Raw genomic sequence first — 25395 nt, forward strand, 5'->3', positions numbered from 1 at the left:
CCCGTCGTAGCCCCTACAATTGGGGATATTCTATACTCCACTTAAAGAGGAGTCCTGGGTCACTCTCTTGATATCATTCCCCCTTCAAATCCAAAAAGGACATCAGGGAAAAAACGATCCAGAAAGTAAAATTATCGCTGTATGTATCAGAGGAAAGAGACAAACATTGTAAAGGGGGGAAAAATAAAAAATGCCTCTTACACCACCGAAAGAAAGGTTGTTCAAGCCACAAAAGGGGGCCCATTCCTGAGCTTAGGGCCCCGTTAAATCTAAATCCGACCCTGCCAATGCCCCCCCCCCCCAAGTTCAATGGCACAAATCCCTCCCTCCCTAAATTTTTCCTCGACCCTCTTCCCCTTTTTTTATTTTCTAGCTCAACTTTTTAATTTATTTTTGAAACATACTTTTTATTTATTTGTTTATTTTTAATTATTTTTATTATTATTAATTTTTTATTAGAAAAGTTCTGTGCTACACCAATGACACACACACACACACACACACAAAATAAATAAATGAAATGAAATATAAACTGAATAAAATAAAATGAATAATTTTTGAATTAAAAATAAATCAATGAATTTAAATAAAATTAAAAGATCACCCCTAAAAATTTTGATGGCGCTATTTGCGCCATAATGCCCCCCCCCCCCTATGGGCATCCCTGTCTCATTTTTCTTTTAACTACAGTAGTGTCATTCATTTTGTTGGGTTGCATTTTCAACAAACATAACTTTTGTTAGCAAACAATATTGTGGTTAATTTAGGCTACAGTAAGGAAAAAAAAGAAACAAAAAAAGGTAGATTTTATAAAATAAAACTACGTATTAGGAGATTTTCAATTATTTGCTGTTAAAAAAGAATCGACGTTCTCCTTTACTCGTTCAATTTTACAAAAAAATATATATCATCCAAAAAAAGTTTAAAAAAAAAAATAAATAAAAATTTTCAATTTTTTGAATAAACAAAAAAACAAAACAAAAAAAAAAGAACATCCTTGAGGACATTAGGACTTTTTGGGGTGAAATGATGTTTTGCAAAAGAAATGTTTTCCATTGATTTTTTTAAAAACCATAATTGGATTGGAAACTTGATGAGAAGTGTTCTTTCGTTTGTCATTGATACACGTTTGCCAACCAAAATTGAAAAGCAATTTACGAAACGAAGCAATTATGTATCTTCCTTTTTTAAGTTTGGGCACTATAGATTGGGAGAAAGCGATTAGATTTTTAAAGCGATTTTTCTCATCCAGAGATCCAAGATCTTCTGTGAAGGGGTCACATGGAGGATTTCGCCGCGCGTGCGCAGTGGAGATTATTCATATGGAAGTTACGATGATGTGAGCGCCATTGCTAGGATCTTGGATAATATCTTACTATTTTATGGTATTTTAGTTGATGCTGTTTGGATACAAATCCTTCGAAACGGCTTCAAGAAAGGGAGGCTAAATGGACAGTACGTCCATTATTACCCAAGCAAGCAGGGAAGAGGAACAACTAACAAGTTTTCCTCCAGAAAGAGGTTAGTGTACGTCCAAAATGGCGCCTATTGCTGCGTTATGAATTTTTTAAAAATATATTTTCGATGATTTTCTGTGTTTTATAGTATTAACTTTAAGGCCCGATCTGTTGCGCAATTTTTTCCAGAGTTTGCTATGCATTTAACTTCATAGGCATCAGTTACCCATGTGTTGGCACTAATGCGTCGCGTATTGTAGCGGGCTGTATTTTGACAACAAACAGACGCCACTGGGAATTTTAGGCCTAGTAATTACTTGTAAACTTGATTCGTCTTTGGCATGTCTGTCTCGTAGAGATCACATTTGCAAACACTTCATTTTTTTTTGCCTTACTAATGTTTTTGTTTATTTATTAATATGCTAATGATCGAATGTTTTGTTCAAGTGATTGCTCAAATAGTAAAATTATAGAATAGTTACCGACCCAAATCGTCATTTTAATCAAGATCCTACTGTTAATCACAACAAGTTATCTAATATCTTTGACTGTTATTTATTTCAATAGGGTTTATTCTTCATTTTTATTTACCGATTTTACTTTTTCATCAGTAGTTAAAAGTTTTCTTTCTATTTTTAACTGCAATTTTTTTTCTGTTTCTAGTTATATGATATTGCTTACCCACACTTGATAGAAACGATACATGTATTTAGTTAAACTACTTTCGTTGTTTCTCTTCAGTTTTTATGGATGCCCATATAAATGCTTCTTGCTCAGTTTTTGTTTTGTTTGTTGCACTTGAATGAAAATTTACTATTTGTAATGTTTTTGTTCTGCTCTCAGGAGAACTCAATCTCTGATCAGTTTTTAGTTAATTTGCTGTTCGACTTCTTAAACTTTTAACATTTTTCGATTGAACTTTAGTATTATATGCTTTAAAAGTTTATTATGTGTTTGTTTGTCTGATTGGTGTAGATAAATAGTCAATTTGACACCTAAAACGACACACAGGGTCATTCAAGAAAACGTAACTTTTGAACGCAAATATTTTTCAATTTCGAAACCTTTTCTTTTCTTTTTTAAAATTTTTACATGAAAGTGTTACCTACTAGAAGTAACCATAAACAATGGCCCAGCGAAGTTAAAATTTTATTTTACTGGTGTAGTAAATAAAAAAAAAATGCTTGTTCACGGAAATAAAAAAGAAAAGAAAACAACTTTTAATATTTAAAATTTGAGGCCAAATTAATATCAAAGTAGTAATTTTTTTTATGGGGGGGGGGGTGCTAACAATCAGCTATTTTAATTAGAGGCGTACCAAGTACTTGGCCTTTCACTACTCGGCCGAGTACCGAGTTCCAATTATGTTTTAAGAAAAACCTACGACACACACCTGATGAATTTGGAGCTTATTGGAATAATAGTATAGACCTCCATGTTCATATGATAGTTTTTAAAACAAAATTCCAGCTGAAATTTAATTACGCATTATGTAAAAAATTTTGTTTGTGTCAAAAATTTTATAAAAAGGTAATTTTCAAAATTAAACATAAACAAATAAGTAATAAGTATGATTTACCAAGTTGGAATTAAAACAAATGATATCAATCTATTTTACTTCTAGTCCGGGGTGTGCACAGAAGTTTTGGGGCCCGTCACAAATGACTTTTCTGGGTCCCCTTCCATATTGTTTATTGTTTATCTCTATATTTCATGCCTAGTTAAAAAAATATTGGGCCCCCTTCAGACTCAGATCAACAGGTGTTCCCCCCCCCCCCCCCAGTAGTACACTTCTGGTTCTAGTTCGCCAAACATAATAATATAAAAATTTCATATTTTTTACACTGCTCCATTTTTAACAAATAGGTTTTATTAACTTCGCGGACATTGAAAAGATTTACTCCATTAAAGCATAACAAACTTCATTAATCTCAAAATTTAAATATGACTTGTAAATTTGAATTGTAAATGATTGTAGTATATTATATGGTTGCACTCTTTTATTAATTCTAAAATCTGCTTAACAATATTTCATTTTTTACAACTACTTGGTATTGACCGAGTATCTGATCAAAATTTGGCTGAGTACTGAGTACTCGGCAAATTGATCTAGTAGGCCTAGTACCGAGTAGTTACTGAGTACTCGGTACGTCTCTAATTTTAATGATTAGTGGGAATATAATATTAAGCTCTCTTAATTAAAGTACAGCTTAAGTAGTTTATAAATGTATATTAAAAAATAGTATTTCGTAAATTTGAGGTACTGGCAATTTATAATTTTGGTCGAATGCCTATTATTGATGTATTTCCCCTACTTCAGTTATTTTCACCTCAGAAATAATGACATTGATAAGGTCTGTCACGGAGGTGAGATTCACAGAGGTGAGGATCTTTTCATATTTATAGGACTAATATTTTCATGGTAATTTTTTTTTCTTCGTTACTACAATCTGCACACGTTAAGCATATGAAAACACGTTCACTTCTTTTTTTACATTAATTTACATCCCTGAAATTCAAGTTTACGGAGGTGAGAAATCAGAATAACCACACTAAGTTTTTAAAGCAAAATCTATCTTCTTGTTTTTTGACAAAAATCTCACAACTTCAACTATGGCTAAAAATAAACGAGGGAGCTCCCTTGTATCATGGAAAATAAAATTTGATGTCGTCACTGTCACATGTTTTGAGGAATGGCATTTTATGTTTAAGTAACAGAGGAGAGAATTTATTGTGTGATGACTCCTTGTCCTAAAATAAACTAAAACATAAAATTAAAAAATTAAATATACTTAAACAATTTGTATTTGACACACTTGTGAAAGGAATAATAAATAAAAAATTCTTTTTATTTTAAACAAGTTATTAAGCAACATATTCACACAAGGTGTGTGACAAGCCACAGAGGTGAGAATTCACATGTTGAGAACCAAAAATGTACTAAAATAAAAATTATTATTAAAAAATGTTGGGCTGGTTTAAACAGATATGTTTTTGACGAAATTAAAAATCATTGTTAAATGAATTGTTCCTTAAAAAGTTTTTTCTGTAAAAGGCACGTGACAGAAAAGTTAATACTTTTTGAAGAATGACCCAACAACAAAACATGCAAAATTGAATATGAATCCCAGTAAACCATGAACTGAAAATCCTCCGATTTGTTTGTTTATTCTGAAAAATTAGTTGCTCCATAATATAAAAAGTTGCCTTGTTCACACTCTTTTTTAAATTCTTTTAATATGTAGAATGCTGAGAAAAATTGATTTGCAGTTTTCAAAGTGAGGTTGTCCCTACACTTCCTTGGGCTGGTAAACAGCACCTAGTTATCTGCCTACTTTTTGTTTTCTGTCTTTTGCATTTTTGTCATGGTATTTTCCCAATACTTTATTGTATTAGCCTAGCTTATTTGGTTTCTGCCCCACTGAAAATAAAGCACAGAAAGGATGTCAAATTTTATCATTTTACTAGTGTTTGGAGATTTAAGAGCGTGTTTTTTCAAATATTTCCAAACCTTATTTTTATAGCTGCTTACGGAATTACTTACAAAAATAAGTTTCTGAAATACAATAAACCAGGATATCTGCAATATTTTGCAATTTTTGTGCTTTATAACGTTGGATTACTGATTTTTTGAATTTTCAGCACAAAGGTAATTTATTCGTTATACAGTAAACCAGGGTTCGAAATTATCGAAATTAATCCAATATTTTTTTATAATATGTCTTATATTTTCAACGTATATGTCAACTTCAAATTGTTACTTTTATATTGTTTCCCCCAGACCAAAAAAGGGCCAGAGTGCTTTCAGATAAAAGGGCACTTTGATCCTTCAAACAAAACTTTTGAAAACAAGCGCTCATTTTCACTGAATCGGAAATATTATGAATGCAGAACTTCTAGTCATGGTTTTAATGTTGTATTTAATTTACAATCAGACTTGAGAAATTATATCAGATGGTGTCTGTATTCATTTCTCCAGTATTTCTTCAAAAGGATAGTGCTTACTGAAGTGTGAAGTCTGGAAAATGTTTGTTAAAGTGTTTTATTTTTACAAATGTTGTTTACAAGGGTGCCCATATAAGGGGGGGGGGGCAAACGGGGGATCAAACCCCCTTAAAAATTAGAACTTCCTTGCTTTTAGTACTTTTTTCTTTGCAAAAATGTAAAAACATTTCTTCTCCAGCCATTGATGAATAAGTTATTAGAAATATCAAATTTTAATAACTCTAATCTATGCTGTTTTTCATGAGGAAAATATCCTGCTAAACCATAGGGAAAATATCTGAGCCCCCCTTGAAATTTTGCATTTGGGAAAATATGTCCCATTATTGATGTAGCCCCTGCTGTGAGTGATCTCTCTTTAATACCACACAACGAAAACATGTCTAGTTTTTGATGTATTATTGCAATAATTGATTACTTCATTATATTGCAATGGTTATGGGTGACATGCAGCCCGCTAAACTGATCTATGCGGTCCGTTGTTTTGTTCAGTGTTACAAATCGAAAACCAAGAGTCAAAGTTTCAAATCAAATACTACCAAAGTAAAAATTGCAGCCAAATATTCAGAAATTGGTTACTGGAAATCAAATGCAATTAATAAAATGCATGAACTCATGATAATAGCAATTTTTGGTTCCCAATTTTCTTTCCCTTTCCATGTTTTCCCAATCTATGAAATATTTTAGATGTTTTGAAACTGTATGCCTGCGAGAATCATTTTAGTGTCCCTCGGGTAAAAAGAGGTCGAGCAACACTGCATTAATATAACATAATAGTGATAAATAAATTGAAATCGCCAAACCATTAACGGAAAACTGCCTTTCATTCTCTTGAATTCCTAGCACAATTTTTACTGTGTACAGTACTGTAAACTCCCGATTATCCGTGGAATTGAGTGGCTCAATTCCACGGATTAAAAAAATTGCTAAAATGAGAGACAAATTCGGTAAAATTGTCCATCTTCAAAAGCTTAGCTGTATTGATGCATAATATTTTCTACAACCCGTAAAACATATACAGTACAGTAAAAATGTTTTGTCTTTTTGCACAACAGAACTTAACATCAATAAAGAACAAGTATGTATGATGAAGAAAGCACAAAATATTAATAAAGCAAAAGCAACCAAGTTTAAATTTTCAATTTTTCGACAAAAAAAAACTACTTATCGGTATTTGCTTTTCGCTGAGAAAATACATGTTCCTGATAGTATGCTTATACTTGCTGATATTTATGTACCTTGGCTATCAATCAAGATTCAGAAATTTTTCTGGTTGCCGGTGGTAAATAAAAGCAAATTTATCAGTTGCCCCCTTTTTTTTTAGACTTCCCGCCTTTTTTTTGTAAACCAGAAAAGTAACTAGAGAAAAATAAAGCTTTTAAATTGCTATTTTATTTAAAGTTATCAGCTGAAGTAAAGGATAATGTGTAGTTATCAATTGGCATTAACAATAATTGTATAATCAAGTAATAATTATGCAAACAGAATATTATTTCATTTTAAGACAAATGTTTTCTGACACTTGAATTTGAGGGTACAAGGTGGTGTTGGAGAGAGTGGCAACTGGGTAGTGAATGGTAGGGTTAGGTGGGGTGGAATGGGTAGTTTATTATTCTTCGAGTTAAGAAAAAAATCCCAAGTTCTTTAGAAAATAAAAACACTCATGTTATTTACAATAGTTTGACTTTTTGGTTCAAGAAAAAACTGAATGGAAACAGTTAAGTAGCAGCCTTCTTGAAAGTTACATTGTAAAAATCAAAACTAACTGATGTCTTTGAAACTTTGCTTTCAGGATTTTGTTTGAATTTAGATAGCATTCTATTACTGTTATTTTCATTTAAGGAATTCTCTTTTGTCAACTGAAAAAATCAGAAAAAAAGTATTCCATACATTTTAAGAAATATGTTTAAATTTTTTAGGTGGGGTGGAATGGGTATAATCTTAGGCTTAATGACAGATCATCCAAAAACTTAAGTCAACCAATCCTTAATAATTGTGCCCATTATACCTTTAATTGCAGTGAAATTACAGACTAGATTGCTCAATAGATTTTTACCCTAAAATTAAGATATGTAGGTGAAAATATAATAAATTAATTAATGTTTTCTCTCTGAAATTTAATTAAAAATAATATTACCTATTTCAACCCACCCCATGGGGTGGAGTGGTTATGAAAACAGACTTTGAAATAATAGCTTTTTCACTAAACAATAAAATTATTTCAGTAATAATAACTATGCATGTGAAGTGTATTGTTGAAACGTAAAAACTCAGTTATGGTTTTTTAATTGTTGGATATCAGATTGGAATATTTGGATAAAATCATTTTAAAAATACCTGTTTTTATACCCATTCTACTTCACCCGACCCTACTAATATTTTTAATCGTAACATGTTTTAAAATTATTCGCCATGTGGGGAGTGACTCAGATCAATTTATAGCTTATTTTGTTTAATCCATGCTTTCATTAATTTGGAAGAACTGGATTCCCTATTCGTCCAGAACCAAATTAATGATGTACTACTGCACAGTGAAATCCTGTTGCCATGAAATAATCCGTTTCAGCAAAATAAATTTTCAGTCCCTATTTGATTGCCATTGCATTGATTGAATTTTTTTACAACTAAATTTTCTTTATTACAAATAAAATGTGTGATCCATTTAAGTTTGTTGCAACATGTATATCACTGTAGTTGAAGAAACATATTTGGTTTCCCCGCTATCACTAGTAGAATGTTTGAATTTGATGTTTTTTCCTTCTTTATTTTCAGTGGAATCTAAATAAGCAATTTGTACAATTAAACTAAAGAAAAATAGGTGACAAATATGCAAAAAATGAAGAACAAAAAATTTGCAGATAGTGCTGTTTATAGCTTGATCACAAAGAGATTGCTGATGAGCTGGAAAGGGAAACAGAACACTTCATTTTTAACAGGTAGGATCAGCAAGAACACAGTTTTTATTGCTTGCTGAATCCTAAATAGTGATATGGATCGGGTAAATACCCAGTGGGTAAGTAAATATTTTTTGGATATTTACCTTAGACCTGGGTAAAGACGCAAAAAATATTTACTTACCCACAGTGATCTTCCCATCACTTTTTCTGAGGGTATACTCCCAGTATATAGTTCAGGATCTGAAGGGGGTTGAGCATGCATGGAAAGGCTGACGCAATATTATTTCTGATTATTGTTGCAAGCACAATTGTGATTATGAAACCACATGTCGTCGCCCCCCTGAGTGGTCGACAACCCCAGGGGAGGGAGAAAGCAGTGGGGGGAGCCATTTGCTAAAACACTCATAACTCGCGAACTATTTAAGATAAAACACTGAAAAAGGTGGTAATCGACGCAGCGAAACAAGGGCTTTATAAAAGCTAAATATGATTATAGTCCTATCTTTGTTGGTTTCTGAGTAAAATTTCATTTTTTGCAAACAAGCAAAAAATATGTATAAAATACACAAAACAAACTTTTTTTTATCAAGATAAATTCTAAATTAAAATTGTTTAATTATTTTTCAAATAAATAAAACCCTAAATGTCATTATTCAGTCTGTTAAAACTATTTATATATTGTTAACACGTTGAAAAACAAAATGACAGTAGCAAGCTCAAACAGGATTCACAGTATAGTTCAGGTTCTGTAGGGAGGTTTTGAGCATGTGTGGAAAACCTGATACAAATTGTTTCCGATTATTGTTACAGGCACTATAGTGATTATGAAAACACATGTCCCCCAAAACAGAATACTTTACGATGTTCTGCAACGTAAAATCATTTTATCAAAATTGTTCTGCAAGTACTTCAAGCATTGTACGCGAAAAAACATGCCATTTCCACAAATTGGGTGCCAAAAATCAAAATCGTTTCATATAGAATTTTTTACTGGACTGTTGCTATTTATTTCTGTGGAAGTGAGATATTTCCGGAAACATCACAGCTTTCAACCAAATGACTAGTTAAAGAGCACTGAATTTGGAAAATCAGTTGATCACGAAAACTATAAAATTAAAAAAACTATAACAGGGTGTCAAATCTAAACCGATTGAGATTCTCCAAAAATAGTTTATATGCTTCCTAAAATCCATAAAAAGAGCAAAGATACAAAACTTTATGAAAATTCGAACCTAGGTGTCAAACCACATTTTTATTTGGTTAATTTTACATAGCATGAAGGAGCAATTAAAATAATGTTAATAAAAAAAGAAATTATTGAAATAATAAATAAAATGAGTCCAGTTTGGGTTGCATATAATAAAACACTTCAAAACTTTCTAAATTTAAATATTTTCTGGATGCTAAAGGGATTGAAATCTCAAACAAGACACGCCAATTCCGGCCATGGACGTGTTGCAATGTTGCATGTTTCCGAAAAGTACGTGTATGGCGGAAATTGCAGTGGATGATGATCGATTAGAAAAGTTCTACAAAGGACTTTTCGATTTCAACATCGGGATCTTTCCGCCAAATTACCGTTATTTCGAGATATTATTGTTATTTTATCGTAATTTGCGAGAATTTTAGATTTTCTTCTAATTTTAAGAAATTTGCAGATTTCTATCTTGAGTTGGAAGATATTTGTAGAAAATCTGCAGTTTCTACAGTTTTTCTGCACCGCGGTTTCTGCAGATTTTCTGCCTAAATTTCACTGAAATTTGCAGAATTTCTGCAGAAAATTTGTCAGTTTTTCCTCTCCCATTTGAACAGAATTGTTCTGTAGCACAGGTATCTGTTCTGCGACGTACGTCGCAAATTTAGTAGTATTCTGCTTTGGGGCACATGTCTTCTCCCCCCCCTCGGTGGTTGACATCCCTGGGGGAGGGGGGAAGCAGTGGGGGGACACCGTTTGCTAAAACACTCGTACCTCGCAAACCGTAGAACGTAAAACACTGAAAAAAAAAAAAGGCAATAGATGCAACAGAACAAGGACTTGAAAAACCAATATATATATATATTTATAGTCCTATCTTTGTTGGTTTCTGAGTAAAATTCCTTTTTTCACAACCAAGCAAAAATTTTGAATAAAATATGAAATTTTTTTTTCCCAAAGATAAGTTCTTTATCAAAGTTATTTAACCGTTTAGAGGATCAATAAAGTATGAAAAATGCTTTAAAACGTGAAATAGAAAAAGCAAGAAGCACCTCCTAAGTTAGCGCTTTGAATAAAGCGGCAGCATGTTAAGGAGAAAAATAGCCTTATCCTTATGATGAAACATCCATTCTGCAGTTAATGAACTTATTCTAATTGTAAAGTATGCATTTATTGCTTTTGTTTTACAATAATTTTGTTATATACTGCTTTAAATTTGTGAGGAACTAGGAAATCAGATCCATGGTAGTTTCAATTCAAATGTAATTTTAATATATTTCTATTAATTTATATTTTTACTTTGGACAAATGAATATTGCGGGTATTGTTTTATATTATTTACCCAACAAAGAACATTATTACAAGAAATAATATGTACTAAATAAATATAAAACATTAGAAACTTCTTTGAGCTTATATCGAAACAAATTTAAATATAAAATTATAAACTTGATTTCTTTTTAAAAAAAATCACCAATTGCATAAAATTAGTAAAATAATGCATATTAAAAATAATTGTAGAATATCAATATGCATACATAAAGTGACTAAGATTTTTAGTATCAATATATCAGACATACTGAAAGCTGAATTTCTGATATATTAATACTAAAATCTCAGTATTAATTAGCCCTTTTTAGTTGACTTGTAATTATTCAATTGAATCGTTGTCTTCCAATTATTTTGTATTTCATGGGTTTTTGCTTTAGCCTTAAAAGCACAATATTTAAAGCAAGATGAATAATTAATAAAACATTTACAAGATGATTATTTATAGTTCTTGCTTCGCAGGATGGAATTAAACTCTGGTAACCCTGACTGCATCATCAGGTGTGGCTTCATTGTTTTATTTTCATTGAAGTGAAACCCAAACTTGGTTACATTTGAAGGCTTATTTCTGATGGAAATGACAAGAAATTAATATAATGGTTGCCGTCGCAAGAAATACCCTTATTTTTGTCAATATTTTAATGTACAGCCTGTAATAGTTGAAATTCGGAAGCACTCAGACAGGGGCGTAGCTAAGGGGGGGGTTTTGGGGACAAAACCCCCCCTGAAAAGTTAGTCTCAAAAAAAAGAGAAAAAGAAGAGAGAAGAGAAAGAAAAAAAAAAGAAGAAAAGGAAAAAATTCCAAGCGATTACACACACGCACACACACATATATATATATATATATATATATATATATATATATATATATATATATATATAGATAGATATAGATATAAAAGTAAAGTCGGGTCTAGCTACGCCACTGCACTCAGATATTGTTTAAATAGTAACTCTAGTGTAGGTACATAAAACAGTTTCTGACTTTTTTAATAAAGTGAAAGCCTACTTTTTTGTTCCTATTTTACCTGTTGAATCGCAGGAGGAAAATGCGTGAAAAGCTTATAAAATTTTAGATATTTTTCCCGTAACTGCTTCTGAAGCTATGCCATCCTAAAACTCTAATACCAGCGGCTAAGCTTATAAATTGGCAACCTCTAGCCTTTAACAAAGGCCAATATGATATTGCCAATACAAATTCATCAGTGTCTGATCTATAAACTATTTGTTACTTTTTACCTATTTTGCACTGACTCATGCAGGAAAACATATTCTGTTGCATGCTTTGTCTGGGTTGGACTTGAGCATTCCAGAGAAATAAATTTATTACTTGAATCTCAGGTTTTAAATAATATTCGTTTTCGTTTTTAGAGCTACCAGACACCAGGAACGGATATGTTACTTAAAATGTACTTTAAAAGGTTCCTTTTATTGCCAGGAATGGCTATGCACTGGTTTGGTACCTTATGAATTTTTATGAGCAAAAGGAGACTTTTCTGAACTTCTGCTTTTTAAGTTATGAAACGGCATGCCGTGTACCAACCGTGTATAAGGTCCACTCGTGTAGTTTGACTATAGGAGAGAAAATATTACTTTTTTATTTGGAGATCTGTCAAATCTTTGCTACATTTGATAGTAGTGTTTGAGACATTATGGACCAGAGTCATTCCAGCAATAATTCGAACTTAGGGTATTTCTTCCATAGTTTTGCGGCAAGAAATTTCATTCTAAATTTCGTTCACGAAATTGAAGCTCACGCTTTTTTTCAGTAAACCATTCTGATGAGCCTAATCTAGTGTATGGCTTATTCTATAAGAATGTTTTCCAGATTTACTAACATTACTTTTGAGCTAACGTTTCCCAGTGTAAATGTTTTTTTGGTTTGCTTTTGCTGTTTTGCAGTCGCTATTGAAAGCATTGTCATTGCAGCACTTCTCTGGATAAGAGACTATTTACATTTTCTTTAACATTCTGCTGAAATTTTGATGCTGCCTTTGTGACAATAGCCCCCACTCACTATGTTTCATAACTCAGATGTAAAAACCTTCATAAGGGTTGTCATTAGAGACGTACCGAGTAACTTGGTAACTACTCGGTACTCGGCCTACTCGACCAATTTGCCAAGTACTCGGTACTCGGCCAAATTCTGATCAGACATTCGGCCAATACCGAGTAGTTGCAAAAAATTGAATATTGTCCAAGACAGATACTAAAATTTATAAAAAAAGAGCAAGCATTGTATTCTGCAATCATTTACAATTAAAATTTATAAGTCAAATTTAAATCTTGAGAATAATGAAGTTTGTAATGCTTCAATGGAATAAATCTTTATTTTAATGTCCCCAAAGTTAATAAAACTTATTTATTAAAAATTATGCAAAAAAGGCAAGTATAGAAAATATGGAATTTTTATATTAAAAATTGATTTTTGCTACAAACAAAATTTAGTTATAAAAAATATAAAAATACCTTTCCTTAAAAAATAAAAGGAAATAAAGCAACGTTAAAAGCACAGTGCAGGAACACTGCAGACACGTGTTTTGGCGTTACAAGGAATTCCTTTTCAATGCACAAAATGGAAGCCCGTGGATTTAAAGGCATCCGACAAAAATCAGATTTTTTTGTCGAATGTCTTTACATTCTTTAGCTCACATGTTATGCACTGAAAAAGACGATCCTTGTAACGGGGGGGGGGGGGGGTGCGGTGGCGAAACATGTGTCTGCAATGTTCCTGCACATTTGTTTTATCTGCTTTTAAAAATTATTTGTTTGGTGCACTAGAACTATAATTGATTGGTATACAGTGAAACTCCTCCTAACGGGTACCCCTCAAAGGCGGACACCTCTCTTATGCGGACCCCCCCCCCTTTTTTCATTCCCCAGTTCCAATGCAAATAACATTATTAAACACCTGTTTTGCGGACACCTCTATTGCAGACAAAAAAAGTCTTGTTAGTGTCCGCATTAGAGGGATTTTACTGTAATTTGTTTTAATTCCAACTTGATTAATCATACCTTTTTTTTATTTATTTTTAATTTTAAAAATAATTGTTTTGTGAAATTTTTCACACAAACAAAATTGTTTATATAATGCGTAATTAAATTTCACCAGGAATTTAGTTTTAAAAACTATTATATGGACAAGGAGGTCTATACTACTATTCCAATAAGTTCAAAATTCATCACATATGTGTCGGTGGTTCTTCTTACAACATAATTGGTACTTGGTAAGTCGGCCGAGTAGTGAAAGGCCGAGTACTCGATACTCGGCCAAAGTGCTACTCGGTACGTCTCTAGTTGTCATGATCATTTATGAACTTAGTAATAAGTTTGATCACTTTCTACTCAATTTTCAATGCACAAACTCTTCAACCACACCAGTAGGATGTTGGAATTTATCTCAAAATTCTTGTTGGGGTCGAAAAATGCCAGATTTAAAATGATACAATGAACACCAGTTTTGCATTGCATTTTCATTCCATGAATTCTAATGAGACCTTAGAAATGAACTTTTGAAGAGCTAATTTAGCACTGCTCCAAAACATGACCCGAGGCAACATTATTAAATTTTCCTGGTTTTATTCTTACAGAAAAATATCCTTGACTGAAGTCTACCTTTAACTCTTTAGGTTAACGGGCTATATCTGCTAGGAAAAATATACATCCCCTTGCATCGTTACCAACATTAAACAGTAAAAGGAAAGGTGCAATCATCACTGTCTGTTCTAACTCTCTCAGCTCTAGGTTTCTAAAAGAATTTCAATAAATTATTCAAAATAGTTAAACCTCTATTTGTAGGTTTCGTAAGAATGTGAATTATCTTTCAGAAATTCTTAAAACGCAATGAAAAAAAAGGCTCCTTTTCCGTAATTACTTCGTACTTGCACGTTTTAATTAAAAAAAGAAGTACCATTGTGACCCATACTACGCAGTTATAATTCTTTTAATAATTAATTACTTTAACTAGGAGATTGTTTTGATATTATAGCGAAAAAACCCCCGCCAAAAAAGAGAGACACAAAATTTGCTTCGGTTTAAGTCAAGCCTTTAAGGTACATTTCGCAAGCTTGTTATTTTCATGAATTACTGCAAATGCTTTATGTTCGCTTTTTAACGCATTGATAATAATTAGGTAATTTTAAACAAACTGGATAATGAATGATGTTTCAGATTTTATTGGTCCTCATTTCAATGGATTTTATTTTTCACATTAATAAAATGGAGTTTTATTTTTTAGTTTACTTATATGATTGTCATAATAAATAGAACTATCAAAAGACTTTTTTTGGTTTCTGTCGGTTTTTACCGGTTTTAATCAGTTCTGGCATAGAAAAAAGCACTTTTTGCCAACAGAAAGCCAACACTGTTTTCTACCGTGGAAAAAAAAATTATTTGATATTTAAATACTTATCAATCCGGTGAATATCTGAGGATTTCAGTCAATATACCTCTCAATAGAGGCGCAATTGATATTGCACTTTGGCTGACTATACATAGCTTACTATTCGGCATAGGCCAAATACTACACACACACACTATATATATATATACATATACACACATATTAAACTTAATATTCTTCAGATTTTATGAATATTTTGCATGAAATTATTCTACAATGCATTGTCTTATTGTTATCCTGTAATGCATTGTAATTTTTAATTTTATACGTTAGTTAAGACTTTAAAATATCTAACTAATTTAGTCAATCTATATATTGAAATACCCAAAATAATTCTACGCAAAATTGTTTCTTGAAAAGTGTAGTTCCTTTCCTTTTTTCTTTTGCCATAATAATAGGAGATGATGAAGCTCCTTAATTTTTGATGCTAAATATGAAAGTCACGACTCAGAAATGTTCTAAGTTCCACTAGACCCAAAAAGCTTAGTGACCACCTTTTTCATCGAGTTTTGAAGTGCAAAAAGGGGGGGGGGGGTAGTTTTTACTACTATCATAAAAAATAAATAAATAAAACGTAACACATTCTGAAATAGAATTATGCAGTAGTATCTTTATTTACATACGAAAATTAAAATTACAATAATAGGTTTTTGATTTTTTTTTTTTTTCAAAAAAATGAAAAATAAACAACTGAGAAGTCGGCGCAGAATTACATTTTGGAAGAAATAGTTTTAGTTTATTGCAAAGTCTCCAAAATAATTAGTGTCAAATACAACTGCAGATAAAATTTCACTTTTCAGGGAAACAATTTAAAAAAAAAAAATCATGAAGATTTATTTCACGTTTTATGTTAAGTAATTTGAATTGAGGTAAACACCCAATTCTGTTTTTGGAAACTTATTAATAGTCTTGTCTACTTTCATCTTGAGAATGACCAAACATGGCGACCACTCAAAATGAATTTTTGAATTTGTTGCATAAAAATAATTATGGATAATTGAAAATCTTAAAAAAACTACAATTCACTGAAATACTCCGTTTTTAGCACATATGCGTCTAAAGCTGTGAGGAAAAGATGAAATTTTCAAAAATGAAATTCTTTAGGTCTGAAGAAAATTATTAAAAATAATCCAAGAAAAAAACATTGTTGCACATTTTGCGTTATTTTCATTAATTTTCAGGAAAATAAAACGTCCAATTCTGCATTGTTTTTGGAGTCCCAGGCACTGAAGCATTTTATCTACTTCCATCTTATGAATGACCATATACTGTGTCTATGCTTCACACGAAGATCGAATGCTGAAGTATCGCCTTTCCGGTCAGAAAACGAGCTTCCCCGATTGACTCTTTCCCTCAGTGTTTATCCTCTGGCCTATGTTTTCAAAGCGATAAATTGTCTCCCCCCCCTGTTGAGTTTGTGCATATTTACTTTTCATTTTACCCCTAGAATTTTTTTCTTGGGAACTAAAGCAGAGATGAAATGGCGGTTGAGGAAGTCTTTTTTGTTTACCACTTTTTCAAACTAGGTCGCCGCATGGCAACCATGAATCTTGACCTTTAGCTAAATACATAACATCAATTTTTTTTCTCAAGAGTTTTTATTTATGTATTTCTTAAAAACATTATTGCCAGTGATTCCCCAAAAGTACAACCAAATCAAAGAAAGAACAACATGGGTGAATTAAAAACAATATGGGTGCTTTATTCCTGAATGACTAAGCACAGACACAACAAATATACACATTTGAAGCGAAACAAACAGATGTGCTTGTAACAAATGTGAACATTCAGAATTTTCTAACATGTCGCTTTGCATACGAACATTTAACATTTACTATTTTCTAGAAGATAAAGGTGTGGAATGTCGGATTCAGCTTTTGGTTTTGAAGGGGGACATATTAAGTTATCACCACTGAAATCGAAAGGGGGCAGTAAGTGCTATATTAGGAAGGCACAATTAGAGGTTCTGAGTCTCTCCACCGGTTATTTCTCAATCTTTAAGTCTCCAAAACGCAGATTCAGCCGCTTTAATGGGAGATCATGACTCTCTTGGATCAACGGTCAAAGACGTGGTTGTTAATTTTTTTTTTCATTTTTGAATGTTTATTGAAAATGTATCGAACTTGAACAAATTCATGTTTTAAGTATGAGTAAATGTATTTCCTGAACCTGCATGAATGTGTTTTTGAGCAAAGAGTAATGATCAAGTTTATGGTGCATTAAAAAAAAAAAATGAGGCACCCCCATGAAACTAAGCCCTAGCATATATCTTTTGCTATAAAAATTAAAATAAGACTAGGTCTTACTTTCGGAGAAGCACAGTAGTTGCCCCATCCTTTTCCCGCCCCTGTGATAATGTCAATGTGACGCCAAACGAATTGGGGCATGGCACGTACTATATTTGCAGGTTTTGAAAACATAAATGATCAAAAAGAGTGAAGTATAATAAGTAACGTTATTTGCAATTTTGTCGCCTTGGCAATACAGATTAACCTCCTTTCTTTTCTCCCTTCATTGTAGCATTTTGTTTGCAAGAAAGGTCTGTCATTCTAGTATCGAGTTGGAAACCATTAGTGGAACTTCTTTGTTAATTATATTTTTGTCATTCCATTTTTGTGTTTTTTGACAAATGAGTTTCAAAAGGTTAGAAATGCGTGGTTTACTCTAGTTGTGGATAAGATGCGGAAGAAATCGAATATAGCTTTATTTTTAGCCCTTTGAATGCCAAGGGGACATAAGGGTATATGCTCCTTGAGCATCATCGGTGTGGCCTATGGGCGCATTTGTTCGACCTGCGCTAGCCATCGATGTATACAATGGGCACCAATGCTCACTCTGCGAAACTATCAAATTATGGCTTTTAAAGACTTGGTGAAAAAACAATGTGTATTGAAAGTGAAAAATATTTGGATTCGTTTAGGAGTGGAAAAGTAATTAATTAGAGTCAGGGGCGGCATTTCAGCATTTCGTTTGGGGGGTCGAGTTTCTTGAACATGAATTTCCTCTGTACAGTATAAATTAAATATTGGTTAACAGGAAGGAATAATAAAATGGTTTTAATGTTAAGAATAATTAGGCTTGTTAAGAACAATTAAGATTTTAGCGACCAAAGCTTCAAATTTATTTTGTAACAAGTTATCTCACAAAATATCTCAGTATTAGTTTTTATTTTTTGGTAAAGTTTTAGTCTGCTATTCTTGGGGTCAGGAAGAACAGAAAATTTTGTAACTATATTTACTCAATGTCCAGTGTTTTGCTTTATTTCCAGTACAGCTAAAGATGAAGTTCTCGCTTGCCACATTTCGCTTCGAAAGTAATTCTCTAACCTCCTGAGACACAAAAGTCATCTTTAAAATGACTGACCAGATTGAAATAGACCAAAAACAATTGAAGCAAGAAAGTTATGTTAAAAAACACACTTCTTTCACATTTCTCTTTAAAATAACCAAGAAAGCTTTTTAAATTGGGCTAGTATTTATTTTGCGTCATTAAAAAGTATAGTCGTAATTCACAAAACAGTTACTCTTCCCTCATGCAGAAGTTAATGCATATGAAAGGGCTGTTTTGATCAAAAAATCCCCTTCAGAACGTATTTTTCATCCAAAAAAAAAAACCTTCCAGAAAGTACTTTTGATCAAAAGAACCACTCTAAAAGGTATTTTTTCCCAAAAAAGAAGGTATTTTTGATCAAAAAACCCCCTCCAGAAGGAATTTCTGACTGCGCTAGTGTATAAGTGTAATATTTTCTTTTTCGTTTTCTATAACCAACCTACATAATATTGAGACATAATATTACTTAATTTGAGACATAATATTACTTAAGACCAAAGAAAAATGTATCTCATCAAATCCTGCCTCAATTTCTTGAGAAACTGAATTAATTATTTTTTTCAAAATATTAATTTAATAATTTGACTACAACTTCATGTGGGTTTTGTCACCTCTTCTACATTGGCATACAGTAAAAACTGTTATAAAACGTTCTGTCACAAAGTTCCACACTTGGTTCAAGTATGCATTAGTGCGAAAATTACTAAGAGTTTCAATTGTCTATCCAAGAATCAAGATTAGCGGATTGAAAGTTTTGTGATAGAGTAACATTGTTCAAAAAACGCTCCACAGTATAAGTACAGTAAACGAAAATTCAAACTAAGTCATATCTATTAAAATGACATCAGATTTCCTATTATTGAGAAGGTCGCTTTCCAGAAATTCTTCCAGGGAGCTTTTATAGGTTTAACTCTTGAATACTATTTGTTTCACTCAGAGATTGTTAAGTAAAGAGCCTGAAGATATATTTGTTGATGTGAAAGTATCTTTTGATGTGGGAAGTTTTTCAAAAAGAGCATATCTTCACAAAACATTTCTATGAAAGCATATAATATGTCGAGTTGCTAAAATGTGTTTCAAGTATAGGGAAACAATGAACACTTACTAGCTAAACATTAAGTTATAATTTGAGCATTAAATTTATGTAAAATGACATCGAGTTTACGTGTAAAAATTGTGCAATCTCCACACTGTACGGGCATCTGATACAAGATGCACCATCATAACATAGATTACACATTTTTTTTAATACTTAATCCATATGAAGAGATTACTTCTTTAGTTAAGGCAAACCATTATTCTCCATCAGTTTTTTCTGTTCTGAAAATGCAGGCAAATGATTTTCTAATTTGTCTAAATTGAATTATCCCTTTTTTTTTATTATTCTTAGTGAAAAATTTGGGGGTGCGATCGCCCCCTCTTGACCCCCCTATTTGCCGCCCCTGATTAGAGTGTTTGCACTTCCATTATTTTGTGAATACGCCATAAATAGATCCATATTGCAGAAAAAAGTATTCAGTCTCCAACAATTGTTACTGGTTGTTGTACGCCTATTTCTACGGGGGAAAGGGGGGGGGGATTTAAAAGGCTTTTTTTTGTCTTGTTTGGACGAATAGGGAGGGTTCTCCCACAGCATTTGATCGGGGTGCGCCATCTTCATAGAGGAGAATGGGCATCTCTGCAAAAATTATTTAATTTCTGAGTGTAATCAACTGCCAATTTAATATAATTTTTATTCCTGAAACAAACTAAATACCATTCGCTGTTAGCAACGAAACAAAATGTCAAATTAGAGAAAAAGTAAAACCCGAGAATCGTGTGAAAAGTTTTCCCACCCTGCGGCTTTTCCATTCTAGACTCAGCACTATGTGAAAATGGGAAAAAAAATGCAAAATGCGAGTCAAATGTTCGTGATTTGTTGTGTAACAGGTTACTAACATTGTATAAATGAGTGGATGTATGTGTTTCTCAGTTTTATCTGCAGTGATGTTAGTAATCCTTTTTCTCAGTGTCAAAGGAAAAAGTCTTTCAATGATTGTTTAAAAAATATATCTTTTAAATTATCTGCTGAAATTAATGCTCCAGTGGTGCCCCCCCCCCAAGAGCAAAGCGCACCCCTCTAAATACCTCGAGCCCCCCTAAAAGCAAGAGCCCCACAGAAGTGAAAAATACCCCTTAAAACACCGCCCCTCTAAAAATTTCAATGTGGCGCAGTTTGTGCCATAACTCTCTCCTAGGTGGACACCCCTGGTTCTTACCCATACATAAGTATACTTTTTTTTCCCTCGATTTGTAGCAGGAGCGTCGGGCAATGTTTTTACATTGATGACATTACACAATTTTTTTGCCTTTTTTTTTTGTTCATGAAGGATGAAAATTCTTTAAAAATATGTTTAAAAAATAAAGTAAAATAAAATAAAAATCTGTACGTTTAATTTGGGGAATTTGTTGAGCCTTACTTTTTGAAGAACCTGTTTGCTTGTCAGCACAAATTCCGATTCGAGTATCACATGGCCTCTTTTACATGTGTTTGGTTCTATGTGTTTGATATACGTAACCTACTATAAGCTGACCCAGCTCACCTCGCTGCTTAATTTCTTTACCAGAGGGCAGTGACATAACCTACATTAATATGCTCTCGACATCGCTATAGTAGCCTGTCGCGGAGGGGTATAGTAGCCGTCCGTGCAGATATTAATTATCTTGATTCGAGTGAAAAGTGGGGAGCATATTGAACGGGGATTCGATCCTTCATCTGAAGGGACCAGAACGGGCCCTTTTCGAAATTCACAATCAACTAAAAACGGACCCGTCACGAAAATTCGCAATAGTTATTTGCTATTGCATCATCGTCACGCATTAGGAGTAAATTAAAAATGTTGAGGCATGGAGTGTAATCAAGTGGTTTTTTCTTTGCTGAAAATGAAAATCGTTGGCGCAATTCATGCGAGCTGGATTAAAGCATTGGGGAATACCCGGAGTCTGAAGTTCTAATCCACTTAACTAATCGCTGTTGCTTTTTTAACTTGTTTCGTTTCTGCTAGGTTCGCTATGTGTAATGATAATCATTTTCTTTTCTTTAATTCGGCACTTGCAAGACTTCTTGGTGCTTACAGCACAGCTTGACAACTACTATTAAATACATAATCTTACAGTGAGATTTATTTGGAGATATAGAACTTAGAACTGCAGTCACGGGCAAGAACGCATATAGAATTTCAAAATATTATAAATTTTCTAAATGACATAGAAAAGAAAGGAAAATTACAAACCAATAATTGTTATTATCAATTACTTTATGCTTATTTCAAGGTTACCATTAGAGGAAAAAATATAAATAATCCGCCTTTAATTTCAACAAAGGGTGAGAAAATCGCACCCTATGTTGAAATTAGAGTGAAATTCTTAAAAATTAAGAGAGATTTTACTAAAAATCTTATTGTTTAATTTAACAGACGTGAAAAAAATCGGGCGCTTTGCATCAGATCACATATTAATTTTCCTTTTCTTTGTAGCTCAGTACTGAGCACATACAAACGGTTTCGTTTGCTCTATCTGCTCTAAGAAGAAATATTTTTTTTGTTAGCCAACAGAAAAACGTTCAATCATTTGACCTTTACTTGGTGTTTCCATCCGAGACATTGTTATCTGCAGAAAAATATTTTTGTCAGTTGGTGGAATGGAACGATGGATTATCCAACGTCGAGTTTGGATGGGAGGGAGGAACTGAGGGCTGCGGTGCCTCCTAAGGTTTAGAAATTAATGCTGTGCAAAATATATGCTTAAGTCTTTTAATTGCGAAAGATAAAAAAATCGCGTTTTAATTGAACATTTTCTTGTATAGAATTCACACTGCTCCATTTTCAGTAGTATTTACGCACGTTTTGTTGTAAGTTTTGTCCTTTTAAATATTCCTTGAAAAAAAAAAAGGCAATAACTGGGGGGGGGGGGGAGCTGAACTAGAAGTGTGACATCACACATTTTGGTTAGTGCTTTATTTTCTGCAAGCAGATATTCAATATAGCATGACAACTGACAAAGATAGGAAAGGGAGTGGTGAAGTATGAAACTTTGACGGAGGGGGGAGGCGAGGAGGTGTAAAAATGGTCAAAAAAAAGTGACATCATTTCTAGCCAACCCTTTATAAATCTGCATTTTTTTTCATAAATCTGAAATTATTAGATGTTTTCCTTATCCCTCTTGAAGTTTGAAATTGTATAAACTAAGTCCTAAGCAATGCTGTAGCTGGAAAAAATATTTGGGGAACTCACTTTGTGGGATTTAGGGCAGGGCTTAATTTCTACCCAAGGAAGTGTAGGAGCCCTATAGTCCTCACAACCCCTATTTTTACGCGTAAAGAGCTTGAATTTCGTCTTAAATGTTAAAATTTGAATAAAAGTGAAAATAAGTGTTGAAGTTCGTTATGCAAATTAAACCCTGATTTAGGGGAACTCATTAAAAGAAAAAGGCGTTTGAAACCATAATTATTGCTTTTATATTATTAAACCAGAGATTTCGACGCCCCGGCGCAAGCAGTGGTCCTATTAAAGAAATTGAGTCATTCTTAGGTTATCACTATCTTGCCAAGATGAATAACGATTTCAAAAATTCTATGTGCTATCATACACCCGTTTATTTAGCTATCTCCAAATGTTTGTGAATTTAGGAATTACAGTCCAATCCAGCGCCTACTGTATTAAACGTTTGATGCCTTTTTATATGCTGACTCTCATGTGATTATTCGGTGTATCAGTGAGTATCACGTTTGCGGTGTCGTTGTTAGCTTGTATTAAACTATGTAGAAATGATGTAAATCGATATATTACGTTAGTGCATTTACATTTATAAACAAGATTTATGCTTTGCGGTCAAGTTGGCCGAGTCTAGTGACCTCCAAATGTTCATGAATTTAGGAATTACAGTCCAATCCGCCTTCTGTATTAAACGTTTGATGCCTTTTAAAATGCTGACTCTCATGTGATGATTCGGTGCATCACTTTTGTGGTTTTGTTGTTAGCTTGTCTTAAACTGTGCAGGAATGATGTGAATCTATATAGTCGAACCTCCATATATCGAACTTCCGCATATCGAAATCCCAGCACATTTCTATGTTCATTACACAGAAAAAGTGTTTCTATATATCGAAAAAAACTCTATATATCGAATTTTTTTCCGAGACATTCGTAGATTTTTTTTCCTTTTTAGACTGTTTGTCTCATGAAAATAAAGGTTAGGGGAGAAAATTATGTTCACTAAAGGTTGCTACGAAACTCATAAGGAATCTGGGATTGAAGGGTGTGTAAATAGGTCGTCGTTTTGTTCTAGAATTCTTAAATTCCCTCAAGTTTATTTCAGATATCTTAGTTGTGACCAGTAACATTGTAAAATCAGTTTCAAGTCATCCCTTTTGTCTGTTGATTATCGTTCCTAGTCGTTTTAGCTGCAGTAAAAATCATTCAAGTTAAGAAGATTAAATTTTTACTTTTCTCTACATTGTCAAAACGAAAGTCTCTTAATGTTGCGGATCAAGTTGAATTGCCGAAGAATGAAGATGTATAAAGGCGCAAAAATGTAATTTCTGTTATTTTTTTAATTATTAACTTTTATTTAATCCAATGTGGCGCAGTTTGTGCCATAACTCTCTCCTAGGTGGACACCCCTGGTTCTTACCCATACATAAGTATACTTTTTTTTCCCTCGATTTGTAGCAGGAGCGTCGGGCAATGTTTTTACATTGATGACATTACACAATTTTTTTGCCTTTTTTTTTTTTTGTTCATGAAGGATGAAAATTCTTTAAAAATATGTTTAAAAAATAAAGTAAAATAAAATAAAAATCTGTACGTTTAATTTGGGGAATTTGTTGAGCCTTACTTTTTGAAGAACCTGTTTGCTTGTCAGCACAAATTCCGATTCGAGTATCACATGGCCTCTTTTACATGTGTTTGGTTCTATGTGTTTGATATACGTAACCTACTATAAGCTGACCCAGCTCACCTCGCTGCTTAATTTCTTTACCAGAGGGCAGTGACATAACCTACATTAATATGCTCTCGACATCGCTATAGTAGCCTGTCGCGGAGGGGTATAGTAGCCGTCCGTGCAGATATTAATTATCTTGATTCGAGTGAAAAGTGGGGAGCATATTGAACGGGGATTCGATCCTTCATCTGAAGGGACCAGAACGGGCCCTTTTCGAAATTCACAATCAACTAAAAACGGACCCGTCACGAAAATTCGCAATAGTTATTTGCTATTGCATCATCGTCACGCATTAGGCATGGGTGTAATCAAGTGGTTTCTTTTGCAAAATGAAAATCGTTGGCGCAATTCATGCGAGCTGGATTAAAGCATTGGGGAATACCCGGAGTCTGAAAAGTGTTTCTATATATCGAAAAAAACTCTATATATCGAATTTTTCCGAGACATTCGTAATTTTTTCCTTTTGAACTGTTTGTCTCATGAAAATAAAGGTTAGGGGAGAAAATTATGTTCACTAAAGGTTGCTACGAAACTCATAAGGAATCTGGGATTGAAGGGTGTGTAAATAGGTCATCGTTTTGTTCTAGAATTCTTAAATTCCCTCAAGTTTATTTCAGATATCTTAGTTGTGACCAGTAACATTGTAAAATCAGTTTCAAGTCATCCCTTTTGTCTGTTGATTATCGTTCCTAGTCGTTTTAGCTGCAGTAAAAATCATTCAAGTTAAGAAGATTAAATTTTTACTTTTCTCTACATTGTCAAAACGAAAGTCTCTTAATGTTGCGGATCAAGTTGAATTGC

At 32.9% G+C, this 25395-nt stretch overlaps 1 protein-coding gene across 2 annotated transcripts in view; it reads left to right on the forward strand.

Moving 5' to 3' along the window:
- The first annotated feature begins 1322 nt into the window (after positions 1-1322).
- LOC129229876 (carboxy-terminal domain RNA polymerase II polypeptide A small phosphatase 1-like) overlaps positions 1323-25395 on the forward strand; it is a 106645-nt gene continuing 82572 nt past the window's right edge. For both annotated transcript variants that reach the window (XM_054864257.1, XM_054864265.1), the window contains exon 1: positions 1323-1521. In XM_054864257.1, the coding sequence (XP_054720232.1) occupies positions 1449-1521 (73 nt within the window). In that variant the 5' untranslated portion in view covers positions 1323-1448. The remainder of the gene's footprint in view (positions 1522-25395) is intronic.

Source organism: Uloborus diversus, chromosome 1 (assembly GCF_026930045.1).
Source record: "Uloborus diversus isolate 005 chromosome 1, Udiv.v.3.1, whole genome shotgun sequence".
NCBI classification, from domain to species: domain Eukaryota; kingdom Metazoa; phylum Arthropoda; class Arachnida; order Araneae; family Uloboridae; genus Uloborus; species Uloborus diversus.